Here is a 15,595-nt window from a genome sequence, read left to right as displayed (position 1 = left end):
TCTCACAGGCTCTGATTGGATTATTTTCTATTCCAGCATGAATCTTTGTGTCCATGAAGAAGAACTATATTGATTGGCTAAGGCCTGAGTTACAAACCAATCACAGTCAGCGGGACTGAGCCAGCAATGCATCAGTTGCTAGCTGGGGAGAGTGATTTTCCCAAGGGTACTTAGAGTGCCCAGATTGAAATAAGGCAAAGGGGTACAAAGGAAGGCATAAGAGAATTAGCAAAGAGGAGGCCATGCACTGGTTTCAGCAGAAGTATGATGGGATCATCCTTCCTGGGAAATAAATTTCCATTTCTAGCCAAAAGGCCAATAAAAAGTTTTTATTTAAATATATATATATTTTTAAATAAAAGGAGCCACAAGATTCCTTTATACTCTGCTTTTGGAAGAGATGATGGCAGTGGTCAAAAAGGAGAGAGACAAAATAGCTGTAGGATCAGGGATGCATTTCTTGCTGGAAGCTGTAAAAAACAAAACAAAAGTTAGAGATATTTTAGGTAGCAGAGTTTTTTGTTTTTTTTCTTAAACTACCTTATTTCTCCATTGCTCCACTTACTTAGAAAATTCCTAATAAAAACATTTGAAGTTAGCTACTTAAAACACATTCTTTTAGATTTCTTTGATCATAGCTTGCTTATTTTGCAGATGATGAAACAGACACCAAGAAGTTAAAAGACGTTCCCCCAGGTAACATAGCCAGTTGGTAGTAGAGATCTGATTTTTCATCTTTATCATCACCAGCAGCATAATCACTGTTACCGTTATCGCCATCTTAATTATCATCATCTTCATCACCATTATGAAAGTTAACACAGACTGAATGCTGATTTTGTTCAAGGATCTATTTCAAGCCCTTGCTATCTATTAAGTTACATAATCATCAGAACACACCTATGAGATACTTATTTTCATTATCCTTGGTTTTTAGTTGATGTAAAAAGCCAGTCTAAATAAAGACTGGAATCTCTTTTCAGCCAGCCTTCACTGGTTGTTTAGAGTAGAAAGGTGTTTCTGGAAGAAAGAGAGTCAACTCTAATTGCCTCAGTATTTGCTTATATTGTTTGATAGGATAACCAGATGAGGAAGAAATACACTTCTACTATTTTCACACAATATATAAATTTTTTTTTTTAGTTTCTTGAAATTTGTATTTGGGAATGTGTGTGTGTGTTTATGCAAATAGAAATTCCAAGACAGAAAAGAAAGGAATTACACACACAAACAGTAATTTTTGTCTTTTCTGTCTTGGAATTTCTCTCTCTCTCTCTCTCTCTCTGTCTCTCTCTCTCTCTGAGAGAAATACTGGGAAACGGTGGTATTGGAAATCCTTGGGATCTTTAGCCTCAATGAAGAGGAAAAAAAGTTGTTTGATAACCATTCTAATGATTGACCTGCTAAAGTGGTATTAATGTTTCCTAGGTCTCTGTAGGGATTCATATAATTCGATTTTAACACAATTTTTGACAAAAGTTTAGAAAGATGTATGCTCTTAATTTCCCTTGCCAACTCTTATTGGTGAAAAATGAGGTCTTGAAAATTACTATATCTACTCCAGCCTGGGTGACAGAGTGAGATGTCCATCTTAAAAAAAAAAAAAGCATAGGAATTACTGTGCATGTGTGTGTGTGTGTGTGCGCGTGCGCACGTGTGTGTGCATGCATGTGTGTGCGTGCGTGTGTGTGTACATGTGTGTGCACACGTGTGTGTGTGTGTATGTATACACACAGGTGTGAGAGAGGAAAAACCAATAGAGTTGACGTCCTGAGCAAAGTGAAGCATAAGTATCAAGGAGGATGGAGTGATTCACCATCATGAATATGGTTGATAGGTCAAGTACAATGAGGACTGAGAATTGACATTTACATTCCAGGAAACTCACCATATAATCTCTTGAATCAGACTCTCTAGGTTAAAACTGGCTCTGCCACTTACTGTGTCTGTTAGGCTCAGGACACCAACTCTTGGTTTTTCCTCTCTCACTGGCCATCCCTTCTCCATCTTTTTTTTCCCCGCAGGTTTTGCTCTGTTGCCCAGGCTGGAGTGTAGCAGTGCGATCTCTGCTCACTGCAACATCAGCCTCCCTGGCTCAAGCGATTCTTTCATCTCAGCCTCCCAAGTAGCTGGGACTACAGATGCACACCACCACACCTGACTAATTTTGTGTATTTTTGGTAAAGACAGGGTTTCACCATGTTGCCCAGGCTGTTCATGAACTCCTGAGCTCAAGCAATTTACGTACCTCGGCCTCCCAGAGTGCTGGGATTACATGTATGAACCATCATACCTGGCATCTCCCTCTTCTTTGCACTTGACCTTTTAAAATGGGACTGCCCTGAGGTTTGGTCCTTGGACATTCCTTTCATTTATTTACACACTTCTATGGGGAGCTCAACCAGTCTCATAAATTTAAATACCACCCATAATCCACTGACCCCAAATTTATGTTTCCATCCTGGGTCACTCCTTGGATTTCCAGACTCATACATCCAGCTGTCCACTCAACATCTCTGCTTGGGTTGCTATTGCACAGCTCAGATATAACACGTTGAATACCAAACTCATGCTCTTAAATCTACTCCATCCCCAGGCTTCTCCATATCAGTGAGTGCCACCTCCATCCTTTCAGTTACTCTAGCCAAACCTTGGAGTCATCCTTCACTCTTCTTTTCCCCTCACTCTTTACTTCCGGTGTGTCAGGGCCTCCTCTTGGGTCTAAGTCTGGTCAAACCTTGCTTACTGCCACTACTCTACCACCTTCATCTCTCATCTGCATGATTGAAATGGCCCCTATCTGGTTTCTCTGCTTATCTCATGACAGGTTATCCTCTACTGGGCTGCTAGACCAATTTTGACACAATCTTCTATGTTCTCTGCCCAATACCTCTCAGTAGTAGCCTATCTAAGAGGAAAATTCAGAGTCCTTACAACTGCCTTCAAGGTCCTATGTGATCAAATCTACATCATCTTCTGTCTTCATTTTCAGTGACTTTTCTCTCATTGATTCCCATTTACTGGCGTCTTTGCTGTTGCTTCTTACTTGGGGCATTTGCACTTGCTGCTCTCTCTTCCTTGTATGCTTTTTCCTCAGATATTTATGGGACTGGCTCTCTCACCTCCTTTCCACCTTGGCTCAAATGTCAGCATCTTAGTGACGTTTTCCCTGATCACCCAGTTTAATATTGCCACTCCCTCCCATGGTATTCCCTATCTTCTTACTCTGCTTTATTTTTCACCTTAATACCTACCACCTACCAACTATAACATAATTTCCTTATTTATTTTGTTTATTTCGGCTTCATATCAACAGAATGTAAATCCCCAAGGACAGGGATTTTCACCTATTTTCTTCCCTCCACCTAGGATAGTGCCTAGCACAAAGCAAGTGCTCAATAAATACTGATTTGTTGAATGAATGAATGATAGCTGCTATTATGATGATGCTCAAATAAGAGACAAATACATAGACACTACTGTCTTGTAATCATACTCATCCTTCAAAAAATTCATAAGCCCTCTTTATAATATTTAGGATGTCAAAAAAAGCTTCCTTTTTATTTTATTCTCTCAGGTTAAAGTAACTAACTCTCTTGATACTTTTTCTCTATCTTTCTTATGGCCATTTTCATTTCTACCTGTATTATTATTATTACATGGACCATATATTTAGGAAAATAAATGAAAAACAGCTGTGCATTAAATGAATTACAAACTAATAACATTTTTATTTGAGGATGGCTCACATTATTTTTACATTTGTAGTTGTCTTTAGTTTTCTATTTGACTATCTCTTCAAAGTTTTAAATTCTCTCTTTACCTTTCTACAGTATTTTTTAAATTGGAGAACGTGTTTCAGTAATGGGTTGTGACATCAGCTTAGGAGGTCATAGGGATCACTGTTTAATAATGTAATAAAATAGGTTAGAATAGAAAACACTAGCATTGCACTGCCTGTGAAAAGGATAGCTGTTGTATTTGAATATGTGTGTATCTGTATACTTATGTGTGTGTGAACTGACTTATAATGTAAACAGTCATAGTCAAGAAGCTTAAAACTAATGGTAGTTTCTCAGTAACATTTGTGGTAGAATGAATGAATTCCCTGAAACCAGTCTATGGGGAATATTGTCCTGGAATTCTTATTAGAAAACATGGGGAAGGATCCTATTTTTGTCATTTGTAAACCATGAACAACTTTACACAAATCACTTAAGCTCTCTGAATCTCAGCATTCACATCAGTACAGTGGAGTCAATAACCTGACTTACAGGGCAGTTGTAGAAACTAAACAGATAATGGATGTAAAAGTATTTTGTAAACTAAACTGCTAAACAAATATCATTTCATCAGTGTATTGTAACCTGATTTTGGTCATTTCTGCCTTACGGTATAAAGTCTGGAAGAAATACATAATGATTATAGCTTTTATTTCATGAAGTCTGAATCTGAATTTTATCATACTGTTCAGAAGTAAAGAGTCTCTAAAAAAAAAAAGAAAAGGTAAAACTGATGTGCACTATATGTCAAGTTGACCTAGTGTTTGAGGCAAATGCCATCTCTAGCCTCTTTCTGTCAAAATGCAAGGAGCAAGAGTGCTAATATTTTAGAATATTAACTAGCAAAAACTTAGCACCAAAAAATGGAAAGCATTATCACTTCTGCCTCTTCCTTTGTTTCTCTTCTTCCTGTCAATTTCACTGAAGCACACGTTTGTGCCATTAAACCATTATCCCACTTCGATGTGCAGAGTACTTTCCCAGAGTTTCTCAGTTGTGTTTGAGAGGATGCACAGACTCCAATGCTATCACAACATTCCCACAAGGTGAGTATCATTTTCATTTTATAAATGAAAAAACAGGCTCAGAAGTTAAGTCATTTGTACAAGGCCACTTAGCTACTAACATATATCCAAATCTCTCTGGCTCCAAAGTTTATTCACTTTCCACCATGCCATGTGCTCTCCCAGATTCATTCAATGACTCATTCTTCCATCCATTTATCTGAGACAGACACTCTACTTCAAGGTCATTGTGATGTCACAAATAGGGTAAACTAATTTTAAATAATTAAAGCCCAGAGTAAAAGAAAACAGGAAGAAATAGAAAGCTAATAAAATAAATAATAATAATAGTAATAATATCTTAAAAGTTTTGAGTACTTACATTTGTCAGACACTGTTCTAAGAGATTTTACATGCATACATTCATTTTCTCCCCACCAGAATCTTACAGGTTTTTAAAAAGTGAAGTTTACAAGTAAAATCAGGCTGACTACAAACAATTGCCTATATTTTTCTAGAAACATGTTAAGAATTTTGATTATGTGAAACATTTTAACAAATAAATCCCTGTTCTTTGTGAATTCAATGATATAGAACAGAGCATGTATTTGTGTGTCTACAGATTTTTGGCATAGGTTATTTTGCTGAAAGAAGCAAGATTTAAGGACAAATAACTAACAATCTGTTAACATATTTTGAATCTTCCAATGGGTATGAAAACACCTGTTTCCATGGTAACCAGTATAGGTCATGTGAAGGGTGATAGAATAATTAGAGGGGAAAGTTGTTAGTTTAGAATGACAATTTTTTCTTTTGCAAATTTACTACTTTAAATAGTATAATTCTATTAATTTGATCTTTTGTCTCTTTAAAAGCAGCAGATTCCAGGAAACTCTTTAAACTTGAGTTACGAGTTAACAGGATCAATTTTAGCATAAAGGACTAAGAAAGCTATGCTCTTTAACATGCTATCTCTTCTTTCGGAAAATTACAGAATGTTGGCTGGTTGATTTTAAAGGTCCTCAAGTGGTCTTTCCAGTATCACATCTGTCAGATTCGTAGGGAACAGGAGAGAAAACATGATTCACTTAGCTTGTAGGGACTTCTGGGGACACAGAATAGCTTGTGGCTTCTACTCACTAAACAAAACAAAACTGAAAGAATGAGGAACAGTGTCCAGAGAAGATTTCAGTTTCGTGAGAAATTAGATATCAGTGCTCCAGAACATCTGTGAATTCCCTCGACTGGGGTTAGTGAAGAAGTGAAGTGGGAAAGAGCAGCTATTCAGAATGTCGGATCAGGGGAGAGTCCACTGATCTTACTTCCTTTCATTGAAGGACCCCAGATAAGAAAGACACACTAACTCCTTCCTCTTATTGTTCATGTATGGATCAGTCCAATACTGCTCCAGGATGTTGGAGTAAGTACTAGTTATCAGTTAATAGGAGTGACTTTAAGGACCTTTCTGGTGTTCCTTAGCTTGCTGATTGAGAAAAACAAAAGAAAGAGCAAAACAAAACAAAACACACTCTAGTGAATAACTGAAAACATTCTGAAGGCAATCAAATATTTTTTAAATCAGAAGAGATAGATACTGTGTCCCATCCAAGACTGTATACAGTAATACCCCCTTTTCCTTAGGGGATACATTCCAAGACATTCAGTGGTTGCCTGAAACTGCTGATAGTCCTGAAGCCTATGTTAGTTTCATATATATACCACCAATGATTAAGTTTGAAGTGTGGCAGCAAAACTAGCATGAATGTCTTTTTCCTTCTTCACAATTCCACAGGTAGAAGATTCATTTTTACTGTCTTAGCAACCTCAGCATATGACTTTTTCTTTCTTTCTATTAAGTCGAGAACTTTAACCTTTTCATTCAAAGGAAGCACTTGAGGACTTCTTTTGGGCATATCTGAATCACTAGGGTCACTATTCTTGCACTTTGGAGCCATTATGAAATAAAACAAGGGTCACTTGGAAACAAACACTGCAATATCGAGATAGCAGCTCTGATAACTGAGAAGGCTACTACGTGACTCACAGGCAGGTAGTGTAGACTGTGGATCCCTCAAACAAAGGGATGATTGACATCCCGAGAAGGAAGGCACAAGATTTCATCATGCCACTCAGAATGGCCTCCATTTAAAACTTGGGAATTATTTATCTCTGGAATTGTCCATTTAATATTTTCAGTGGGTAACTGAAATCAGAGAAAGCAAGACCATAGATAACGGGCACTACTGCAATTTTTTGCCCTTAACTAAGTGACTGTGCTGCCAATGAGCCAATGGCAGATGAGGCTTAGGTAGATCAGGTGGAACCAGAGGACGGTCCAGCCTTCTCTGCACCCCTTAGAGTCTGGGGTCAAAGGAAGAAAGGCATCCCTGCAATGTGAGCTTATTCCTCTCCCTCTTTCACCTTTCCAGATAGTTTCATAGCTCTGGAGGACAAGAAGATGCTCCAATTCCAGCTCTTGGCTGATTATATGATGCCTCTGACCTAGCTCTTCCCTCATCACTTCAATTTATAAAGAAAATATTATCCTCTATGACCAGTGGTATTTTTATTCTGCCATTTACAAGCTTTTCCTCATGGCTGCACAAGCTTCTAATTGATAAATTTCTGGGGAAAATATATTTATGGTAACTCACATTGCAAGTGACCATGTTGATCATTTACATTGGGACAACAGCTTACTTTTGACTAGGGGTTGAAGCTTCTAGAATATTTTCTCTTCTTCAAATATTGGAACTGTTTTTAATTAATTGTGTTATATGGTCATGTGGTCTAACACCCAGATTGCTTAGAAATATAAAAGGGCATGCCTCATTCATTCACTGTCATTCATTCACTCATTCAACAAAAATAGGCTGGGCACCTCCATATGCCAGGGCACTGAAATTAGTAATAGCTAACACGAATTTACCATTTATTACATGCTATAGAATGTATAAATAATCTTATTATTTACTTTTCTTTTGAGATCGAGTCTCGCTCTGTCACCCTGGCTGGGTGCTGTGGTGTGATGTTGGCTCACTGAAACCTCTATCTCCCGGGTTCAAGCAATTCTTCCACCTCAGCCTCCCTAGTAGCTGGGACTACAGGTGTGCACCATGATACCCAGCTAATTTGTGTATCTTTTTTGTAAAGATGAGGTTTCACCATGTTGGCCAGGCTGGTCTCAAACTCCTGGCCTCAATTGATTCACCCGCCTTGGCCTCCCAAAGTGCTGGGATTACAGGTGTGAGCCACCACACTTGGCCACACTTTTCATTTTATTTCATTTTCACAAATGTTTTCTGATGTTCTGTTATGATAATTATTAGGCTGATGAAGAAATTTAAGGAGTTTAAGCAACTTGACCAAGAACACACCGCTATTAAGTGGTACAGTGGGATATAAGTTCAAACAGAGTGGGTCTGGGCTCAAACTGCCTGCCTGCCTAGCTCTCAAATACTATGTAGTCTAGTTCTTCCCCACAGGGAGCTTACAGAGCAATATAAGATTATTGATTCCCTTAAGTGTGATTTGTGATTCCAAATGTCTCATTAAGACCAACTGAACTTTCAGAATTTAGTAATATATGTGGCTACCCCAGCTAAACCTTAACTCAAAACTAAGTTAAAGTTGCATTGTGGTAATTTCAACATAGGAAAGCAAAGATCATTAATTTGGGTGGGAGTGTCCTGAAATATTTTTCTCTGAGGTTTATAGAGTGGCAGAATATGAGTAATACTTTATATTTTATACACCTTTCCCTCAGTTTCCCACTCAATGCTTGATATAAATCTTCTATAATTTTTCATTGAATGTATTCTATTGTGCTCATTATCCTAGTGGAGAATTATATGTCCCAAATATTCATGATGAGAATGAAGTAATCATATCCTTGTCAGGTGTAGTTCCAAAGAATCCTGAAACCTGGCTATGAATATTTTCATTTATTATTAAAATCTCATTGTGGTCTTCATAGTCTACCACAGTTTTTTATCCTCTACAAACACTGATCTCTTGTGTCTTTGGGGCATATACTCATTTCACTTGTATTGTTGCCATGCTGCCAAGGAGACATGTGAGTATTGATAGGTTTCCTATCCCTGGTCTGTGAGCTAGGACAGAGTGAGCAGATTCTGAACCTCAGTGCGGATGCCAGTTTGAAGACCTTTGCAACACTACCACCCTGAACTGTTAAGAAATGCTGAGAGCCTGAATTATAAATCATCACAATAATAATAGAACAGAGACAAATTTGGGGATATAGTGAAGGCAGACCCTACAGCTGGGTTCCAGCTAACTGTGAGTGTACATAAATTCATATCTGAATAAATAAAAACAGTCTTTTTTTTCTGAATCAAACAGGGCAGAGGATTTGCTACACAACTACCCCTATATGAAATGACTAGGTGGCAACATGAAATTCAATCAATCATGTTTTTCTTAAAAAATGTTTAACAATGTTTTGTATTTTCTTATCTCTAATTTTTCCTGCTTTAGTTCATTTTTTACAATATCATTAGAGCCCTTTCTAAGATGTTGATCAAATTGATTTCTACTCCTTAAAAACTTATAATGACTTATTACCTACAGCATGAAATTCAATGGTCCTTAGCATGGACTACAATACCTTTTATAATAAGGCCCCATCAGAATTCTCCCAGCTGGACAAATCCTCTCTTCCCTTCCTTTCTCTATTCTCTTCTCATATCGTACACATCGTACATACCAGCCACCCAGAATTTCAGAGTCCCTAAAGACACCAGGCTGTTTGAAATCTTAGTCTCTTAGTGTCTTATTCTGTTTTCTGTTGCAATAACAGAGTATTAGGAGGATTTTTATTCTACTGAGAAGTGGAAGCATGAACGAATGTATGCACTCAAAAGTACTAAGTGCTAAGTAAAACAGAGTCTGTTTTCTGTTGCAATAACAGAGTAACAGGAGAATTTTTAGCCTAATGAGAAATGGAAGCATGAACAAACGTATACATTCAAAAGTACTAAGTGATATACCAAATATTTAAGCAATAGCTGTGACTGCTTAGTGCAGGGAGCTACTTCTTCTCTCCAGGAAAAGTGAAAACGGCTTCATAACAGAGAGCCACATGGGTCTTGTCATGAGAATGGGTGTTTTCAGTGAAAGAAGAAATGTCATTGTAAGCTGAGAATAGCTTGGTAATAGTTACTCTCTATTATGAGAATAGCTTGGTAATAGCAGAGAATAGACTGGGTAATCTGTAAAGAAAATAAATTTATTTCTCACAGTTCTGGAGATGGGAAGTCCAAGAGCATGGCTCCAGCATCTGGTGAGGGCCTTTGTGCTATACCATACATGGTGGAAGAGAAATGGGTACACAAGACAGAGAGAGGCACCAGTGGTCAGATTCTCTTTACAAGAACACACTCTCACAATAACTAACCTGCTCATATGACAATAGCATTTATCCAATCATCTCTTATTAGTAGAGATCTAATTATCTCTTATTAGAACCCATTTCATAACACTGTTGCATTGAAGATTAAGTTTCCAACATAGGAACTTACTGAGAGACACATTCAAACCACAGCAAACTATTCTCTGCTTAAAACGATTTCTCTTCTTTCATTGAAAACGCCCATTCTCATGACAAGACCCACGTGGCTTTCTATTATGAAGCTTTCTCCACTTTACCTGGAGAGAATAAGCAGCTCCATGCACTGAGCAGTCACAGCTATTGCTTAAACATTTGCTATATCACTTAGTACTTTTGAGTGTATATGTTTGTTCATGCTTCCATTTCTCATTAGACTAAAAATCCTCCTAGGTTATTATTTTGCTTTATTCACTCTGTATTTCCAGGGCCCACATCATAATAGAAAATGATCAATGAACAGAAAATTAATTAATACCTATATAGCCTCTTGCTTTACTTTTAGAACTCATTATCCATGTAATGACCATGACAAAAACAATGATTTTGAGGGAGAAGGTGAAAGTGCTGTCTTTATGCTCCACCCTCCAGTCAAGCTATACTCTGTCTGTCTACAAGTCCCTTCATAATAATTTCATTGCAGAACTTATCATCCTAAGAGGTAGTGGAGTAGGAAGAAAAGAGAAGAAGCCAATAAATAAAGTGGGTTTTTCTCTAATCTGTCAGTTCCATCATTACTGAAAGTCAGTTTTCATGTTTTTGGTCTTTCCCCCAAAGGCCCACTGAGAAAAAATAACTTTTGTGAAAGAGCAGTCATCTGTGATCCCGAGTAGCCTCAATTTAGATAAAGAATACCTTTTAGCAGCTGACAGTTATATGTGCTCAGGTTCCCAGCTGAACTCAACTGCATCCAGTTTCCTCTTGGGTGGTAGCTCATATTTACAACTTTAAACAGCTCATAGGGAGGGATCAAGACTTTCTCCTTGAGGGAGAAGTATTGTACAGGTGCACCCTGGCAGGTGAATATAGTAAATAGTGTCTGGTTCCCAGACTCCTGTGCTTCTTCTTTTAGGAGGGACGTGGACAGGAATTGGCCAAATCGAATGGTGGCCCCTGTGTAGGCGTTGAAGTGGACATCCTTCATCGTATAATACACCTCATAGCACAGAGTGCCATTCTTCATGGTGCTGTCTGTCCTCAGCAGCTGGATTGCTGTGGTCAGGTAGTAGTGTAAATATTTGAAGTGGAATGAATGTTCGTATTGCTGTGGAGTCCTGGCAGCATAGGCCATGGCTCTAGTGAGGTTAGAATGAACATCGCTGTTCAATGTATAAAACAAAATAGCCACAGCATGTGTGGTAGTCATGTTCTCGGGGAGAACTTTTCCTCCCAGGTTAAGCCAGGTTAAGTGGGCTTTTTGCCACATCCTAAAGTAATTCTTCTGGGATTCTATGTCTTTTGTGAAATAATCCCCTTGAATGAGTTTCTCCATAACCTGTTTGCTACAGCCTTGGTACTGATCATCAAAGGAACCTGGTGCGAAGTCAAAGTCGACTTTAATTGCAACCTATAAGAAAAGAAAAATCTTGACTTTAATTTTTCAAACCAGATGGTGAATGTGGTTGCAGATTTGCTGTACTCTATAAGGCCAGGTGTTCTCCTGGAAACAAATATTTGCTGAAGCAAGTTTCACTCAGAATCATTACACTGTTCCAGTCCTTCCTGCATCAGTGACCTGTGCTAGAGATTCAATTTGGTTTGATAAATAAATTACTGAAAGCTCGAAAAACTCATCTCTCCAGAGAGGAAGAAAGTCTTTTAATATCACTAAAATCACGGAATTTTTGCATATTAAGCACTTTGAAGAAAAAATTTATAATCTTACAGTTTAATCATACTTTCTGTTTCCTCTACTCCTCCCCCTTTCTATCCTATTGTTGGTGTTTTCAAAAATATCACTTTTATGAATGCCCAAAACCTATATTAAATTCTTGAACTTCATCCTTAAACTATGAGTAGTAGTAGGTTCTCCAAGGGTGGTTCTCGTAAGTGACAACCTTCTTGTCTACCCAGGTTCTGAAAACATTGAGAATAAAAATGGCAAAATATGAAAGCCAAAATATCTGTTTCTTACTGAATGCTGTAGCATGCTACAGCAGTCACATCGTTAGGTCTGATGGCAACTGGCTTGTTAAGAGCAAATACCAGAACGGGACTGACTCATTTGCAGGCAGTACTGGACTAGGGCCTGCCCAGGTAAGATTCTTGTCATTTGGGAACAGAGAACTGATGTCCTTTGCCATCAGGCTAACCTCCAGGAGGAATAGGAGCAGAGCCAAATTCAGCACACCCAGTTGTTTTTCCCCATGAGTCAAGTACATTTGTCCACCTCGGGGACAGCATAGTGAGTAAAGAGTTGGACGGCGGTCAGGAATGTGCCTAGGAAAGTCTCTCCCCTCCTGGAAAAGGACATTCCTTTCTAATGGGTAGCTAACAGAATGTTATTTGTTGATGTCTAGTGCATGCTAAACTGAAATGACAGATATGAATAGAAGTCCACTAAGTATCATCAGTTCATCATTTAGAGCCATATGTAAGTTATATAAATTCTAAAACATTTCTTTCTTGACAAAGAAATAATGTTTTTCTAGTAAAGAGTACTCATTAAGGGACATGTTAAAGGATCACATTCCATCTAGTCAATGTTAAGGATGTTGGAACTGGAACTTTTGGTATTTTCACTATGTTATTTATGATGAGACATCAGCTAGCTGTGTGTAAAATAAAACACATTTTTAAGACTGATTAAATGTTTTTAACCGATAACTCTTCACAGTAGGTTTTAAAATAGGTCTCCAGAATCTATTCAAGCCGAGCCAAGCCAAACAAAACCAAACCAATATCATGCCTATCAACTGTCATGATGAACTCTGAGACCTTGTTAATATGTTACTAGATCTCAAATATGTACTCTGTCATCTCTTAATATTAGGCTGCTTTTTGTTACAAAGGTCTTTACATTAAAATACTTAAAACTTAAGTCAACCTGTATGAGAAAGTTCAAAGCCAAATGGAATTTGTTTATTTTGCATTGTTTGAACTATAGAAGCAATATTTTACTTAATTTTTATAGTGGATCAAGAAAATAACTTTATGCCACTAGCATCCTTAAGGTCAAGTTTACAAATGATGAAGGATTCTACAAATTTTAATAATTGTTTTCAACACTCTTTACTAACATGATTTGTTAAGATGTCTGAATGAAACTAGATTCCAAATGCCTAAGTTTTGGGCCATTTAAAGGCTATGGCCAGGTGAATGTTCTGTTGGAGCACTGATCATAAAGAGATCACCTCCTCAATTGTCCTACCTCGGAACTCTCCGTGGGTCTCTGCAGGCCAGAGAGGAGCAGCAGGAACGGCAACAGGCCTCTAAGAAGCCAGATTCTCATCACCGCAGGAGCTGCAGTAGTTGGGAGAAGAATCTTGCATCTGTTGATCAATGGACCACATTTGCTTGTATCACAAGTACTTCTTTGCTCTTGCAGCTTCATCCTCAGACGAATTCTCAAGAGTTCTCCTCTGAGGTTTTCTTTCAATCTCAGCAGGAACCTTTTTTTATTCCTGTCTATGTTGAGCAACTTCGGTTGGCCACCAACAACCACTAGCTTATCTGATGGAAGAAATCAACTCCAACTTGTTTGCAAAACTGAAATCTCTGTGAAATAGCCAGATGAGCACACCAAATAAGGATTTCTAAAGTGAACCCAAGTTACTTTTCAATGAAAAAAAAAAAAAAAAAAAGTCCCTGATCTAGTCTGTATTTAGGGGAATGCCAAAGTCCTGTTAAGTGTCAGATTCAGCAGTTCAGCCTTAACTTTCCCAGCCAAACAGGAAAAAGCATGCCCTGTCCAGCGTTTGGGGCCAAGCAGCATTATCTGGAGCCCCAGGCTTCCATCGAAACTGATAAGATTGGCATGCACAGGGCAGCTGGGAATGTGCCATCTCAAGGTGGGTGTCTACAGGCTCATCTGGTGCTGCCGATAGGCCCTGCCCAGGACGGACTGTCACAGAGCAAAGTGTCTTTTGGAGTATTGTAAAAAAGAAGGCTCATTTTACGACTTTTCCCTGGCTCCTTTGAAACTCTCCAATCCAGAGATTGTACCTCTGGGTTCAAAGCTCTTCCCCTATTTTCATTTCTGAGGATATCAGGTCCTCTGTCCACATGATTCCAGTCTCCAGTGAATCCTTACGATGACTGCCAGGAGACTGCCTATGTAGGGCTGACATAAGTGAAAATAGGGTCCAGTGTGCAAACTTAATCCAGCACAGAGGTTCTATTAAGTTCTTTTAGGTACTACCCTTTCTAGTCTGAACATTCTTCCTGTCTTCCCAACTCTTCATATAATTATATTTTCTTGCAAATATTTTGTATTTATTCTTCTGGATTCATTATTTAAGAAACTAAAAGTTAGCCACCCTTGATAATTGTTTTTCTTGCAAATATTTACTTCTGTATTCAATTTTTAACTTTTAAGGTAAACTAAATGCTGTTCTTAAGTATTCTTGTTTTTCTTGGCACCCTAAATATTTTTTAATCTAAATTTTCTGATGATCACAGCAGTTTTGTCTGATTAACAAACATTCAGAATATTTAGAAAGCATAAAGGAGAAAAAATTACATATAACCCGTCACTTGGAGATAGGCACTAATAAGGTCTGGATTTTGATTTATACACCTACAGACATACACATATGTTTCTAGAACTGAAGTAATGTAATATGCAGTTTTGCATACTGTTTATTCCCCTGAATATTTTAATGTAGGCACATCCTTATATAATTTAGTACCTTTTGAAACATTTTTTCAAAAAGGTTCACTATATTTCATAATATAGGTGCTACCACATGATGGAATCCATGGATCCATGCATGGACTGTACAGTCTCAGAAACAGATTGATTAGTAACTAGAACATGAACTTGAATAAGACATTTCAGTTCAATTCCTGGTGCTCCCTCTTCTTTAATGTGTGATCTTGGTTGAGTTACTTAACCTCTCTGTTTCTGTTTCCTCATGTGCTGGAGATAATAATAGGCTGTTAATTACACCTCAGTTTCAGAACTTGTTATTGGTCTACTCAGGGATTCGACTTCTTTTTGGTTGAGACTTGGGAGGGTGTATATGTACAGGAATTTATCCATCTCTTCTAGATTTTCTAGTTTATTTGTGTAGAGATGTTTATAGTATTCTCTGATGGTAGTTTGTATTTCTGTGGGATCAGTGGTGATATTCGCTTTATCATTTTTTTATTGCATCTATTTGATTCTTTCTTTTCTTCTTTATTAATCTGGCTAGTGGTCTATCTATTTTGTTGATCTTTTCAAAAAACCAGCTCCTGGA

At 37.9% G+C, this 15,595-nt stretch overlaps 1 protein-coding gene across 1 annotated transcript; it reads right to left on the bottom strand.

Moving 5' to 3' along the window:
- Window positions 1–314: 314 nt before the first annotated feature.
- Window positions 315–14,132, bottom strand: ART4 (ADP-ribosyltransferase 4 (inactive) (Dombrock blood group)). The gene is made up of 3 exons (XM_003934557.4): window positions 13,564–14,132; window positions 11,049–11,760; window positions 315–470 (listed from the first exon to the last, which is right to left on the bottom strand). Exons 1-3 carry the CDS (start codon window positions 13,744–13,746, stop codon window positions 379–381), a joined length of 987 nt encoding a protein of 328 aa, XP_003934606.2. The 5' UTR covers window positions 13,747–14,132; the 3' UTR covers window positions 315–378.
- Between the last annotated feature and the right edge of the window lie 1,463 nt (window positions 14,133–15,595).

The sequence above is a fragment of the Saimiri boliviensis genome, chromosome 7, assembly GCF_048565385.1.
Source record: "Saimiri boliviensis isolate mSaiBol1 chromosome 7, mSaiBol1.pri, whole genome shotgun sequence".
Taxonomy (NCBI): Eukaryota; Metazoa; Chordata; class Mammalia; order Primates; family Cebidae; genus Saimiri; species Saimiri boliviensis.
This window is presented reverse-complemented; position numbering and strand designations above follow the sequence as displayed.

Coding starts and splice junctions, on each gene's coding strand:
- ART4 (XM_003934557.4), bottom strand. CDS start 13,746: ATGAAGCTGCAAGAGCAAAGAAGTACTTGTGATACAAGCAAATGTGGT. Junction 11,761..13,563: donor GACCCACGGAGAGTTCCGAG/GTAGGACAATTG, acceptor CTTTTCTTATAG/GTTGCAATTAAAGTCGACTT. Junction 471..11,048: donor TAACTGTCAGCTGCTAAAAG/GTATTCTTTATC, acceptor TGTTTTTTACAG/CTTCCAGCAAGAAATGCATC.